Raw genomic sequence first — 14,318 nt, 5'->3', positions numbered from 1 at the left:
GCCTAGCTCAGATGGGCTCAAACTTAGTAAAGGGACTGTGTTGGCTAATTGTTCTAGTTGGACTTCTTAGTTTAAGCAGTAGAAATTGATTCTGCCTCTTTTAAGGGTATTATATACATCTGTTGACATATTGGATAGCTCAGAACTGAGTTGATAGAACCGGAGCCAAGAATTAATTAGGTCACAGATATAGTTCAAAAGGAACACTTCTGCTACTGGCCTTAGCCACTGGATGACGTGTGAAGACTGTTAGGGAAATTGCTGCTTCTGGGGACTGGTTGTTGCTTGCATGTGTTTAAGATGTCAGTTTGTAATACGAGCATTCAGATGTCATCCCAGTGATACTTTCTATGCTGTTACAAAATACCAACGAGATATAAGTAGAGAAGAAAATCTTCCTTTACAATAAGGAGACATGGCAAAATACAGTTTCATTTCCAACAGATATAAACAATACATATGTATACACACACATACACAGAGATTTTTCTTTATTCTTCGTTCTAGGTCTGGATAAAATTGAGTTCTTACAGAGTCACGAAAACCAGGAGATCTACCAGAAGGCCTTTGATCTTATCGAGCATTACTTCGGGACCGAGGATGAGGACAGCAGCATTGCGCCCCAGGTTGACCTTAGCCAGCAGCAGTACATCTTCCAGCAGTGTGAGGCTCCTATGGAAGGTTTCCAGCTTTGAAGCAATACTCTGCTTTCATGTTCCTGTGTCAGACCAGGCTACCCAGTCAAGTCCTCTTGTGGAGCCCACAGTCCTCATGGAGCTAACTTCTCAAATGTTTTCCATAATACTGTTTGCGCTCATTTGCTTGCCTTGCGCACCTGCTCTCTTACACACATCTGGAAAACCTCTGGCTCTCTGTGGTGGAATACCCTTCTAATAAAAAGGGTAACCAGAACGGCCCACTCTTATGGAAAATCCCTAGGCTTTGGAGATCCGCACTTATATAAGAGTCATGGGATTATACACATATTAATGTGGCTCCCTTTCTTTGTGGGGGAAAAAGAGGACTCCTCATTCCCTTTAAAGTGGGGAAAAACACTGATATTAAAAGATGAGACTAAACCTTTATCTTGAATTTCACACAACTACTTGCAACAAGGGAGATGTTTAGACCTGTTGTGTACACTTCAGAGTACTTTTCATGAGTTCTTCCACAGTGAACCCTTGGATTACCTGGTGGCTTTTCTAGCCAAATTTGCATTAATCCTTACTGAGACTGGATGGTTTTCTTTCCTCTATTGGCGCCATTCTTCACAGATATTAAAGTTAAACCATCCGCTCCCTCACCTTCAGCCTTCAGTGAATGTGCTTTCTAGTTGTCAGGAATGCTGAAGAATTAACACTTTGACTCTTAAATGTGATACTGGTTTGAAGATTCCCTTAGAGCAGAAAGGAGAGGGGCACATTAATTTGTATGGCTATTGCTTCTCTTTGGTCTTATGTGTCTTAGGATTTGGAAGTGGTTCGATTCTAATGCTGGTATGAAGAGTTAGAATCCTTAGTAATCGAAACAATATCCTGTACTTCAATAAAAAAGTAAAAAAAACAACAACAAAAAACAAAAAATCCCTCCAATTTTCCCAGACTCAACCAGTGTGACTAGAGGCTGTGTTTCTGCATTAAAACAAATGTTTCAGGCTTTGTGGTCCTGATCAAGGTCCTCATTAAATTGGAGTTCACCCTAGGTGCTTTTCCCCTCTGTGACTGGCAGATAACACATACTTTTAAAGGTTACTTAGGGAAACTTTTTTTTCTTAGCCCGGTGCAGCTTGATTCTAATGTATTCATGCTGCATATATGATCCTTTTAATGTAGCGTCCTTACCTTAAACAAATAATCATATTCTCAACATGACCTATTCAACCCAAATAAGGGCAGGGATTTTTTTTTTTTTTTAATATAACCTCATTGTTCCCTAATCATTTCATCTACTAGTACTGCCCAGTCAAGTCCACCCATAAAATAAAAAGTTTCTATCTTCTGGCTCATTTAATGATAACCGCAATGTACCTGCAAATGGCGCTTCCAGTACTGTCTTCAGTGATCCACATTTGTGCTTGGACTGGAATGAAAATATAAGCTTAATTGCCAAGAGAACTGCAACTGAGTTCAATATGACTTCTTGGTGCTAGTTGGCCATCTTGACTCAATGTTGGGACACACTATCAGAGAAGATTTTTTTGTTGATATGCTGTTCAAAATGAATTCTGAAGGAAAAGTCGCTCACTTCTGTTTCAGAGAATACCCTTTTAAACCTCTTTAATCTTGTCCTCTTCTAGAATTCATTATAACCCCAAAATGTAACTATTTGGAAGTCCCCTGACAGGTTATTACACATCTCTGGTAAATCCTGCTGAATGTTAGGGATATTCAGAGCTTTCATACCTCATCATGTTGTTATTTAAACAGCCAACTTACGTGACCTGATTTAAACTTTAAAAAAATCCACTTCATTCAAAGTAGAAAGATACAAAGACAAAGGACATTTATCAGCCAAGTGTGTGACACATTCTTCGCATCTAGTCTGTAGTTGTGTCTGTGCTCTGGATGGATACCGTCTGATGTCTGTCTGTTACTGATGGAGCAGCCACTGCAAAACTAGTCAACTCCCATCTATAACTTTTTCTAGTGCTGCTTTGTGCTGAAAGGACATTTTAGTTTACTGCACTTGACCTGTAAAAGACTTTGATTCTTTGTAATTTTAGGGACAAATTAGGTGGTTAATTTAAAGAAAAACTTTCAGTTTTGCCTTTACATCACATTAAAATATAACTTCTTTCAGAAGGGTAATAGAAGCACTGATTCATAGTAAAAATCTTGTTTTTAGCTTTGACTTTTTTTGTGGCTGAATTTTTTTAACCTGTACATCACTGATAACACGTCATTTCTCTAGGATGTTTTAAATTATGTACCTTCTATTGGATAATTTTAAAAATTTCAATTCATTTTTGATAAACCAATTTGAATGGAAAAAGGATAAAGCACACAAAGTTGTTTCCCCAGGTTAGTAAGAAGAGCATACACTGGGAGTTTTGCAATTGCAGGTGTCTCAGTGAATGAATTAAACAAAGTCCATTTAACTGTTGTGGTCCATTTTCTGTTTTAAACAGGAATTTATCTCGCTCCTGTCTTGGAAGTTCATGAGAGATGAGCTAAATTTTTTTTGCAATAAAATGTTCTTAATATAAAAATTGGAATTAACTAAAAGTTAAATCCCAGCATAACTGTTGGAACTGATAAAGCAGCCTTTTTGGTTATAGAAATGAATGAGACTTCAGGAGGTAACTAAGTCCTCATTTTAGTTCTCTGCCTGGCAGATTCTATTAATTTACATTGAATTTATTGAAACCCTATCACTAAGATGTTACTCATTACAAAAGCATGTTAATTTCAACACAGGAAAGCTCTCCTGCAATATATACTAACCAGGGGGGAAAGTAGCTTAATTATCCACCCCCCCCTTTTTCCTCCTCCGCACTTTCAAAGTATATTCAATGAAAACTTAGGTGGGGAAAAAAAAGCATTGGAAAGCATTTAGGATATAAAGGCACCCTATATTTGAAGGACCAGCAGGGTAGATCTGGTTAGATTGAGAAAAACCAGGAAAGGAAAACAGATTAAGGAGAGAGTTTTCTATGGAACACTTTAATTCATGTTCTTGTCACTAAGTAAGGGCCCTTTTAAACCTTTGTCAGCTATACTGTTTTTGAAAACTATTGCCCTAGGATTGTTTTTTCCATCTGCCAGATAAAGCTAAATGGGCTCTGGGCCATTTTTTCATATTGTCACAAATACAAGCAATGACAATTACCCCATAATAAATTTGAATTATTATTCCAGATTGTTGCTGATTTTGCCTGAGAAAAAATATGTAATATATTTTAGAAGCCAAACTGTCAATTAAATCCTGTTGTACCTGGCCACTCACAGGCAACTTTGAATTTACTTCTCTAGTGCTAAACAAACATTTCAGTTATTTATAATCTCCCAGTTTGGGGTTGCATTATGAAAGGGTTTTCCTCAAGTTGAAAGATTTTTCTTTCTTGCTGATTAGTTTTGTGAACATTTTTTCTATCAGTAGGCAAGTCATTGCATATTGATGTTTTAGGGCTTGGGGCTTTTCATTATAGGAAATCTTGATGTGTAAGGATGTTTTTCAGTAAAGAAAAGGGATCTACTTTTAGAAAGGGGCATTGTTTGCTTTTCATATTTATATACTATGTTCTACCTCCTACATTCCAAAATTTGCTCATTTGAGAAATAGGTATACCTATCTATCTATATATGAAGTCTCAAATCTGAATTTTTTGCCATCTGAAATTAACAGAGCCACTTTCATCTGTTAGTTGAGCAGAGTAAATACGTATCTGCCATGCTGGGAAATATTTTTGGCTACCTTTCTCTATCAAAAGTTAAAGTTATCGGGCACCTGGCTGGCTCAGTGGGTAAAGCATGTGACTCCTGATCCCAGGGTCGTGAGTTCAAACCCCACGCTGGGCGTGGAGCCTCCTAAAAAAAAAAAAAAAAAAAAATTTTTTTTTAAATTTAAAAATTAAAAAGAAAAAAAAATTTGTTTTCTCATGGGGCACCTGGCTGGCTCAGTCAGTAGAGCATGAAACTCTTGATCTTAGGGTCATGAGTTCGAGCCCCATGTTGGGAATAGAGATTCCTTAAAAAAAAAAAAAAAAAAAAATTTTTTTTTTAAAGTTCAAGTAACTGAAAGCCAGATGGGACACCAGTACAGTAAGTCTGCTCTAATACAGACAGTATTCTATAATATGCTTTCTTGTCAGAAAAGGATAAGTAGTAACAGTACCAGGACATCACAAAAATGTTTGATGAAGTAAAGCAAGTATTATATGCTAATTTTAAAAATATCAAGTTGCTACTGGGTATAAAATTTGGAAGTCTGGGGCAAGAAGAAAAGATTAAGGGTAGATGAAGTTTTGCTTTCAACTGAGGGTAGGAAAAAAGAAGTCCCAGTCTGTTTTCCCACAGGTCAAAAAGGCAACTAGTCTTTGAGCCTCTGTTGTGTGCCAGGTGCCTGGGGAAGGGCTTCCGTTTTTTCTCTTTTAATCCTCCAACTGCTCTTTGAGGTAGATAACTGACATTATCATATAGGTGACAGAATCAAGACTTAGAATTTACTTTACCCCAAGGTCACAACCTCATACACTGTCTAGTACGGACAGAGCTGTGCACGTTGTGTCTGGAAGAAAGCAGCGGTCACGGTGGAGGTGTTCTTCTGGGCCAGGAACTCCCAGAACTAGACTTACACAACTGTCCCAGCTGGACCAGCTTTTTGTCAGACCAGTCTTTCTGGCTCTTTCTCATGAGCACCCTTAAAATAACTAAGCTATGAAGTTGCTTTTAGGTTACATATTTTGGTAATGTAGAGCCTCTCAGCCCAAACTTCTTTTTCCCTTCTGTGGTGCTAAAATTCTGTATATGACCTGACAAAACAACAGAAGTCAAAAAATATATATGCAAATGATTGATTGAGTTCATTAGCATAATGGGTAAACTCAGAAACATGTTTCCATTCAACAAACTTAAATGTAGAAGGTACTGACAGAGAAAGCTTTGGAATGAAGAATTCTGCCTTAGAAAGCAGTGCCATCCATGGATGTGAATTTAACACAGCTGACTTCCTAAAGGAATATCGTCCCAAGGAGTATCAAAAGTTAGAAAGATCACCTTTTAATGTATGTTGTTATGTTCTGCTTACTTCATCATTATGACCACTATATGTTGTTTTTCAAAGTGTTCTTACGCTTTGATTTGGAATGGATCTGATGATTCTTTGTACTTGAATGTGGTCTGTCAGGCCATGGGTGAGTGCCTTGCACATAGTAGACTATTCAATAAATACTAAATGACTGAAGGAATATGCATCAATGTGATATTAGTAAAGGGTACTTGGTTACAAAAGAAAATTCAAAGGAATTCTTTTATGCTGCTGTTTGAAACCAGGAATTAACAACTCTTAGACTTAGTGTCTCAATGTATGTTTTATATGTGGTTACCTTTCAGGAGGACATGATCTGACCTGAAGTTTACAAAAGCATTGTTATAGCCATTCATTATATAAAAACAAAAAACCCTACGCCTTCTGTGAAAAGTTATGGATATATTTTACAGGATAACATATGTATAATCAACCCCATGTGTTTGTATTATCAAAAATAGCACATTAATCTCTTCTGACCTACTCTAAAGTTAAGAAAAATAACTTTTTTGCCAATTACATCCAACTTACATGGAAGCTGGTGGTTGCCTTAGGCTATTAAATAGGGTGTTTGTTCTTTTTTCATTTTTACTACTAAATGTCTTGCTGAGAGATTCTACTGGCCAGGTATTTTTTTTCTGAAAACAAAATCTTAAATCAAAATGTAATTAGTTCCTGCAGACTACACTGTCATCTATAGTACAAATGGCTGAGTTTACACATTTATTAAAGCTAGTGTAGGTGACTGTTGCCCCTTATTTCATTTGCCAATTTGAAAAAGTCTGTTCTCATTTTAAAATCAATATATGGTAATATCTGTGATCTTGAATGTTTCCGCAGAGAATAAAATTACTCTAAATTCCTTTATACCCATTTAACCTGAGGAAGCCTGTGGGAATCCAGTTTGGATCATTGCCTTATCTAAACCACTTGGGCCCAGCATTATTTAGAGTGATGGGTGAGGAGAAAACAGAAACCCAGGAGACCAGAGTGGTGGGGAAAGAAAAGCACAGGGTTTGAGAGAGATGTGGGCAGGCTGGGGTGTTACCATATAAACAGTGTAGAATTTTCCAAAATTAAGTGGTGATTTATGAGAGTCCTCCAGAAGTCAGTGATTATACTGGTTTGCTAGGTATAGTCCCAGGTTTTAGATCAATTAACAGCTGATTATTTGTGTCCCCTTTCACTTTGAAAAAGGTCTCAGTTTAGATAAATTCTGGGCCACTACATGTCCAACTAGATTTTAATAGATTTAAATTGCTAGTGGTCCTAAGCAACTGTACATAGTTCTATTGTGCTTGACTTTTGAAGACTGCTCAACTGGAATTGCTTAGGAATTGCTATGAAGGGAGTCGGTCAAGACATTCCTTAAAATAGGACTTAATCTCAGTCCTGACATAGATACCAAAAAAATCTATTTTAAAAAATGACCTATTTGTGGCATTTCTATTTAGCATATCTGCAAACTTGACTGAGGGGAAGGGAAATCAACCTTTCAACCATTGAGACCTTCAGTTCTAAAACTTTTATGGGAACTCTAAAGAAAACAAATTGAATTCTACAGAGAGGGAAACTTCCAAATCACCTATCTGGTAAAGACTAAGCAGCAAAAATAGAAATCATTAAAAACAGGACCGTATGAGGAATTTTGCTTGAGAGCAGCAAATGCACAGCTCTAATTATGGTTTCTGCCACTTTGGATTTACCTGTATCAGTATTCCCTACTCACACTCCACATTGCTGATGCTCCCCTCCTCCCAAAGACCTAAACTACAAAATTCTTAGGCCTAATTCATAAGGACACAATATCAGGACTACATATTAATATTAGAACATGATTAATAAAAAAAAAGATTTACCTAGTTATATTCAGAGCTTTAATTTCTTTACAAATTCCTGACGCTATTTGTAAACAAAAAATTCCGACATCTAAAAATGGATTTTAATAGTGGAAATTCCTTCAAATTCTGGGAAAATCTGAAGAACAATTATTTCTGGATATTCCTATCACTTTTTTTTTTTTTAAGTAAACTCTACCCCTAATGGGCTTGAACTCACCACCCTGAGATCAAGAGTGGCATACTCTACTGACTGAGCCAGCGAGGCGCCCCCTATCAAGACATTCTTGACTGTGTCCCCTGTCCCTCTGATTTTTGTGGTATTTCTAGTGGGTTATTAGAATATACTCCAGCACCAACACCCCATCCTAGCCCTCATGTCAAATTTACCTTGTCTAATTTCTTCTTTCTTTACTCAGTGCACAGAACAGTTATTGGAAAAATACAAATTAAAATCTTTGGAACAAGCCTACACTGTGTTCTCTATAGCTTTTTTTATTTTTTAATGAGTTAATAAAAATGAAAATAGTCTCAACTGATGCAGAGTTTTAGAGTGTTTCTAAGCTTCCCAGTAAAAAACATACGATTTCAGGCTAATAGGAAAGGAGAGAGAAGAGGCAGAGTTTATCATAACTGAACTTTAAGATACATAAAAGGGAAAAGTTCTTTTTAAAATGTTACAGAGGGAAGGTCCGTGGTGGCCTTGCCTTAAAAAATATCCAAGAAGCATCCTAATTTAATGTATATAAATGGATGTGCCAATCCACTTAAAAGATGCTCTTCCTATTCCCAGCACCACGTTATCGTTATACCATTAATTTGCACTAGCTAAGACTAAAGCTTTTGTCCAATGCCTGGCCAAATTCCAAACTAGAGTAGTAGCGTCTTAAGGTAATGAGGTTTTCACTACAGTCGATTATTATAGGTGATTTAATTATGTCGTGCCTCACTTAAAGGCCAGACTTTCAATCATCCCTAATAAATACAGGATAGGGGAATTTGTTTCCAAATGCTTTTAACTGTTGGCTGACAGAAAACATCAAGAGATACTTGCCGCGGGGCGCCTGGCTGGCTAAGTGGTAGAGCACGCGACTCTTGAGCTTACGTTAAAAAAAAAAAAAGAAAAAAAAGATACTTGCCTCTAGACTTCAGCTCGGAGAGGGGGGAAACCTTGTAAACACACTTGAGCTCTCTTTATTGAGCAATTACAGGTAAGTAGAAACTCATCAGGCTTCCAATTTTTTGGTAAACTTTTTAAGTAAGCTCTACGCCCAAGGTGGGGCTTGAACTCGAGACTCGGAAAGCAAAAGGATCAAGAGCCGCATGATCTAGGGACTGAGCCAGAAAGGCACCCCGGTAAACCTATTCTTGTTTAAAGATAGTAACTTAATCTGAAAAGCATACATCTTTATACAGCACTCTCAGGGCCATTAAACATTTCTTAAAACTTTATAAACTCTCTAAAACCTATTACAAGTTAACTTCACATATTTCTTAACCACGTTCCACCAACTTCTAGGTCTTTTTCGGTCTCAAGCACCTATGCAGATCTGACCTTTTCTCTTAGAAAGTTTAAGGCATAAGGAAATGCTAAAACAAACGTTTGCTCGTTTCCACGGCACTACCATGTCCTAAGCAGGGGCTTTTGGAGGCCCACAACACATTCCTTCCCGAAACGTTTACGCAAAACTTTTAAAACCAGAAGCTTTATAATCTGGGCGTAAATTCGGCTAAGCTCCCCTTGCCTATCTGCAGCCTTAAGTACACGCCACCAGGCTCTATACCACAAGAGTAGAGAGGAGCAGAACCAAAGAGGCCCGCGAAGTAGATGCTTAGTCACCGGGATGGACGGCTAGCTAGCTGCCAAATGTGGGCTTAACTTTCCACTAAGGGAATCGGAAAATTCAGTTCTTTCTCGTGACACGGTTTCCAAAAAGAAATGAATGTTCTTTGAAACATTCACCGCTACCGACGCTAGTCAGTCAGGTCTGGGAGAAGCCCAATACACCTACCCACACGGAGAAGGAAGAAGTCCAGCATTTGTGTGTGGCAACCTCCGCCAAAGAAGACCGGAAGGAAACGCCGGCGCCTTCCTTTGCGCAAGCGCAGGCAGACCTCTCCCATTGGTCATGTCGGCTCGAAGTTGGAGTGCACATGCGCTCCGCCGTCCTGCCAGCTGGGTTGGATTGACGCGGCGGTGCGCCCCAGTGTTTATCCGCGGACTGCAGCCCGTCCGGGCCGCAATTCATGATGCCTGCGCAGGTTTTTGTTTTTTGTTTTGACTTCCTGAAATCGTTTGTTTAAGCGGTGTTTCATTCATGCTCAAGTACCGAAAGTCTGTCTGACTGGTAGGCTTGCTCAGTGTTCTAAATGTTTCAGAGTTGGGGGAGGGGCGGTGAAAAAATACTTGTTGTAGATCACCCACGCCCCTCGTCACTTTGCACGGCTTTATACCTTCACAAAATACCCAAAACATTCCTCACTTGCCGACAGCGCATTGGACCCTTCTAGTATTATTTCTCAAGTATTTGTTTACGAAGGAGGAAGCAAGGAAAAAAGAGAAGTGGTCCAAGCCGTGCTGCTGAATCGTTGTATAGGGTAGTTTAAAGACAGCCCAGAAATTATAATCACTAAAAGACCGTTTATTTTTGAGTCTGATGTTTTTATCTTCATTTTGCTGGGCAGAAAGTCAGAATATTGGGCTGCCTGGTTCAGGGCCGGACGCTTACCTAACCTACTGACTTGGAGCTTCAGAACCATGGCGACAAAGGAGGCAGGAGATGCTAAAGCAGAGTCGAGCCTCCCCTTATCAGCCAATCGGAGCAAGCAAATGTCTGAAAAACCAAACTATGCTCTTAAATTTACTCTCGTGGGGCATACGGATGCAGTATCATCGGTTAAGTTTAGTCCTAATGGAGAATGGCTAGCAAGTTCTTCTGCTGACAAAGTAATTATAATTTGGGGAGCCTATGATGGAAAGTATGAGAAAACACTTTATGGTCACAATCTGGAAATATCAGATGTTGCCTGGTCATCAGATTCCAGTCGCCTTGTTTCTGCCTCAGATGATAAAACGCTAAAGATTTGGGATGTGAGATCTGGAAAATGTTTGAAAACGCTGAAGGGGCATAGTAATTATGTTTTTTGCTGTAATTTCAATCCACCATCCAATCTCATCATTTCAGGATCTTTTGATGAGAGTGTGAAAATATGGGAGGTGAAAACAGGAAAGTGCCTCAAGACTTTGTCTGCTCATTCTGACCCAGTTTCTGCTGTTCATTTTAATTGTAGCGGGTCCTTGATTGTGTCAGGTAGCTATGATGGTGTCTGTAGAATTTGGGATGCTGCATCAGGTCAGTGTTTAAAAACACTTGTTGATGATGATAACCCTCCTATCTCTTTTGTAAAATTTTCTCCAAATGGAAGATACCTTCTAATTGCAACTTTGGACAATACTCTTAAACTGTGGGATTATAGCAGAGGCAGATGCCTGAAAACCTACACTGGTCATAAGAATGAGAAATACTGCATATTTGCCGATTTTTCAGTTACTGGTGGAAAATGGATTGTGTCTGGTTCAGAAGATAATCTGGTTTACATTTGGAACCTTCAGACTAAAGAGATTGTACAGAAATTACAAGGTCATACAGATGTTGTAATCTCAGCAGCTTGTCATCCTACAGAAAACATCATTGCATCAGCAGCATTAGGAAATGACAAAACAATTAAACTGTGGAAGAGTAACTACTAAACCCTTTAGAAATCAAGTAGTAGAGCCAAGCTGGCAAAAAAAAAAAAAAAAAAAAAAAGCGTATTTAAAAAGATGGTTTCTCTTAATTTTGGTATGGTTTTGTATTTCTTTTTTTTTTTTTTTAAGATTTTATTAATTTGACAGAGAAAGAGACAGCGAGAGAGGGAACACAAGCAAGGGGAGTGGGAGAGGGAGAAGCAGGCTTCCCACTGAGCAGGGAGCCTGATGCGGGGCTCTATCCCAGGACCCTGGGATCATGACCTGAGCCGAAGGCAGACGCTTAACAGACTGAGCCACCCAGGTGCCCCGGTTTTGTATTTCTTTTTAACTTTGTCTTTCTCTCTCTCTCTGACAAATAAATAAAATCTTAAAAAAAAAGAGGGGGGAATGCCTGGGTGGCTCAGTCGGTTAAGTGTCTGCCTTCGGCTCAGGTCATGATCCCAGGCTCCTGGGATCGAGTCCCACATTGGGCTCCTTGCCCGGCAGGGAGCCTGCTTGTGCTCACACTCTCTCTCTCTCTCTGACAAATAAATAAATAAAATCTTTAAAAACAAAACAAAACAAAAAAAACATTGTCTTAGATTATAATATTTCAGACCTATAACCTAAATTTACAAAGCAAGACAATTGGAAAAGCAAGTCTAGAACCTACGGCTTCTGACTTTTAATCTTCAGGTCTGGTATTAACTCCTATGTCTATCCCTGAACAGATTCCCATTCTGTTCCTCTCAGTGTATTTGAGAAATATTTAGAAGTAAGGTTTACAAGATAGGATGACTGATTAAATGAAGGGAGCAGGAGTTTGGAATAACTCGTGTTCCCGGTTTGGGAGATCAGATGAGTAAGAACGTAAGCCTGGGATTAGGTGGAATGGAGATGTATGGCAGCTGCCACTCACACATGAAATGGTTCCATGGAATCAAGTCTATAAATTGGGAAAAATAAGTCACGGTTAGGTCTGTTAAACATTTTAAGATCTTTATGGAGATAAAAACTAAAAGTAAACCAAAACATTATAAATGGCATTTTGTTGAGGGACTTCTCACTATCCTGGTCAGATTGTGCCTCATAATTATCAAGCAAGCTAAATGTCTAAATGGTGAGGCTATTCTCTTTCACTATGTGTCTGACCTAGTAACTCCTACCCATGCTTCAAACTCAGTTCAGAAACCACCACTTGTGGACCAGCACTGCCTGCCTGACTCCAACCACAACTGACAGCTAAGTTAGGTTTGGTTTCTTTCTATAGCTACTGTTATATAAAGTTCAGAATATATCTTTTACCAGTTTGTATTGTAACAGTTTCATGGGCCATGTTTCTGTAAGTTATGAGCTCTGTAAAGAAGTATGTTTTATTCATTTTTGTATTCTCAGTATTTATATATATATAAATATATATAATATATATAAGGGATTAAGGTAATGTTTGATGAATGACAATGAATTATACCACCACCACTTTATTCATTCCTTGCCTACTTTCAATAAACGTTTGGAGACATGTCCCCATACTGTTATTACTTTTGTTGATTAAAAAAGTACCTGACCATAGGCTCACGTATTAACTTTATATTCAGACAGGGCTTATAGGAAATATAAAGTGGAAAATGGTTTCTGCCCACTTTACCTACAGAGACATGATAAACATGAAAAAAAAAAATCTAGAAATTAAGCAAAAAATAGTACAACAATTGAAAGTAACAGGGCTAAACTGTCTTATGTTTTTGGTATTCTTTAGTATAACCGTGCTCATTAAATATGATTTGCTTGACAAGTTCTGAGAAATATAAGGTATTAGAGTTATTAGTAAGATGACTGCCAAAAAGGTATTATGTGAGGGCAGTGGGAGAATTGGGATTAGACAGAGACAATTCTGGCCAAGAAATTTATATTTAACCCATAAAGAGGTAGTTACTCTAAGTAACTGAACAGGAGAATGACACAAAATGAGAAATGATCATGAAAATTCTTGCTGCATGGTAACATTTGTGAGTTTTGGTTTAATGAAACATTTTTTTTTACAATAAATCTCCAAGATAACACTTTAATATACTCCTTTAGAAGTTAAAAATGATAGTGTTCTATGAAGAAAAATTACTTATTTTTAAAAGAAGTACATTAAAATCAAAGAACTCGGTATCTAAAAAGCTAAGGTCAAATTACTCTAAAAGTATATTCACAGACATCATTAACATCAGATTATGAAATTATATGGTGCATTCCATTTTACTTAGTTTATTAAATCAAGTTAATGCAGCTGCATATATTACTATCTGTTATAATCCTCTGGAGAAAACTAGCAGGTTGGGATGGCTACGAGGACTTGTCGTCCATGTCATCCATTAATATGAGGCATGTGAGAATATATGAAACACTTAAAATAGAAACCAGCATCCATACCTAAATATGAGACGGCTTGACATCCCAAAGTGTAAATGAAATACATAACCATGTGCAAAAGCTTATCTTTCAAAACTTACAAGAAAATGCATTTGAAAGATTTTCATAATTGAGAAATTTAGGGTAAAGGTAAAAGGAAAAGGACCAATTGGGAATTCTAAGCTATGGAGTAGAAGAGGTGACTACTGGCCCCAAGCAACTTCATGGTGCTGGGATTTCAGAGTTCTCAAAAACTTGTGGCCAGACCACTCTCATCACCTTACAGGGACCTTTTCCAAGACTGCTCTCTGACAAGCCTCTGTCTGCCAGCATGCCCAAAGATGGCAGAGTTTGATCGGGCTGCTTCGCAGGGCTCTCAAGAAGCACCACTGCATTTGGGGAGGTTAGCTCTCCAAGATGCACCTGGGCAGTGTACTCAGCTGGTCTTCCTTATCTCTCTAGAAATGAGTACACAAGAGAGAGAAATAAAGAACTAGAAGCCATTTTGGCTTCTGCAGAGAAAATCACTTTGGTAATGGAAATTAAAATAAGATATGGTTTCTGACTCTCTAAAGAAGAGTTAATATTAAAGTTTAAATAAGTTG

At 38.1% G+C, this 14,318-nt stretch overlaps 2 protein-coding genes and 1 non-coding gene across 4 annotated transcripts in view; all 3 read left to right on the top strand.

The window, feature by feature from the left end:
• KPNA1 (karyopherin subunit alpha 1) overlaps window positions 1–5,901 on the top strand; it is a 71,625-nt gene extending 65,724 nt beyond the window's left edge. The window contains exon 14 of the mRNA XM_036093687.2: window positions 508–5,901. Coding sequence (XP_035949580.1) covers window positions 508–695 — 188 coding nt within the window. The 3' untranslated portion in view covers window positions 696–5,901. The remainder of the gene's footprint in view (window positions 1–507) is intronic.
• Window positions 4,445–4,517, top strand: TRNAR-CCU (transfer RNA arginine (anticodon CCU)). Its single transcript has one exon. It is a non-coding gene; the product is annotated as a tRNA-Arg (tRNA).
• Window positions 5,902–6,039: 138 nt separating the features above from the next.
• On the top strand, window positions 6,040–13,162 carry WDR5B (WD repeat domain 5B). Of its 2 annotated transcripts, none has more exons than XM_078066610.1 (2): window positions 6,040–9,845; window positions 10,269–13,162. In XM_078066610.1, exon 2 carries the CDS (start codon window positions 10,342–10,344, stop codon window positions 11,332–11,334), a length of 993 nt encoding a protein of 330 aa, XP_077922736.1. In that variant the 5' UTR covers window positions 6,040–9,845; window positions 10,269–10,341; the 3' UTR covers window positions 11,335–13,162. The 2 variants fall into 2 exon arrangements, with proteins under 2 accessions (XP_077922736.1, XP_035949582.1); XM_036093689.2 differs by having other exon boundaries at window positions 6,040–9,931.
• Window positions 13,163–14,318: the final 1,156 nt, after the last annotated feature.

This window comes from Halichoerus grypus, chromosome 1 (assembly GCF_964656455.1).
Source record: "Halichoerus grypus chromosome 1, mHalGry1.hap1.1, whole genome shotgun sequence".
NCBI lineage: Eukaryota > Metazoa > Chordata > Mammalia > Carnivora > Phocidae > Halichoerus > Halichoerus grypus.
Note: the sequence above shows the minus strand (reverse complement) of the source record. Positions and strands in the feature narration are given on the sequence as shown.